Source organism: Eimeria mitis, genomic scaffold (assembly GCF_000499745.2).
Source record: "Eimeria mitis Houghton genomic scaffold, Emh_scaff1982, whole genome shotgun sequence".
NCBI lineage: Eukaryota > Apicomplexa > Conoidasida > Eucoccidiorida > Eimeriidae > Eimeria > Eimeria mitis.
Window position 1 is genome coordinate 5524 of NW_013570306.1, and position 249 is coordinate 5772.

Here is a 249-nt window from a genome sequence, read left to right on the forward strand (position 1 = left end):
ACTCGTTGCCTAAGCAGAAGCTGCAGCAAAAGAAGCAGCAAAAGAAGCAGCTGAAGAAGCAGCAGCAGCAGCAGTAGCAGCAGCAGCAGCAGCAGCAGTAGCTGCAGCAGCAGCAGCAAGCGAGACTGTCTTTGGTTATTTATTTGTTTTTGTCTTTTATTAACTTTTATCTGTTTTATTTTATTTATTTATTTATTTATTTTATTTTATTTTATTTTATTTTATTTTATTTTATTTTATTTTATTTTA

The 249-nt window shown here is 32.1% G+C and overlaps 1 protein-coding gene across 1 annotated transcript in view; it reads left to right on the forward strand.

Moving 5' to 3' along the window:
* Window positions 1–77, forward strand: part of EMH_0046840 (uncharacterized protein) — a gene marked incomplete at both ends in the record, with an annotated part of 3283 nt that extends 3206 nt beyond the window's left edge. The window contains one exon of the mRNA XM_013496216.1: window positions 1–77. Within this exon, the coding sequence (XP_013351670.1) occupies window positions 1–77 (77 nt within the window).
* Between the last annotated feature and the right edge of the window lie 172 nt (window positions 78–249).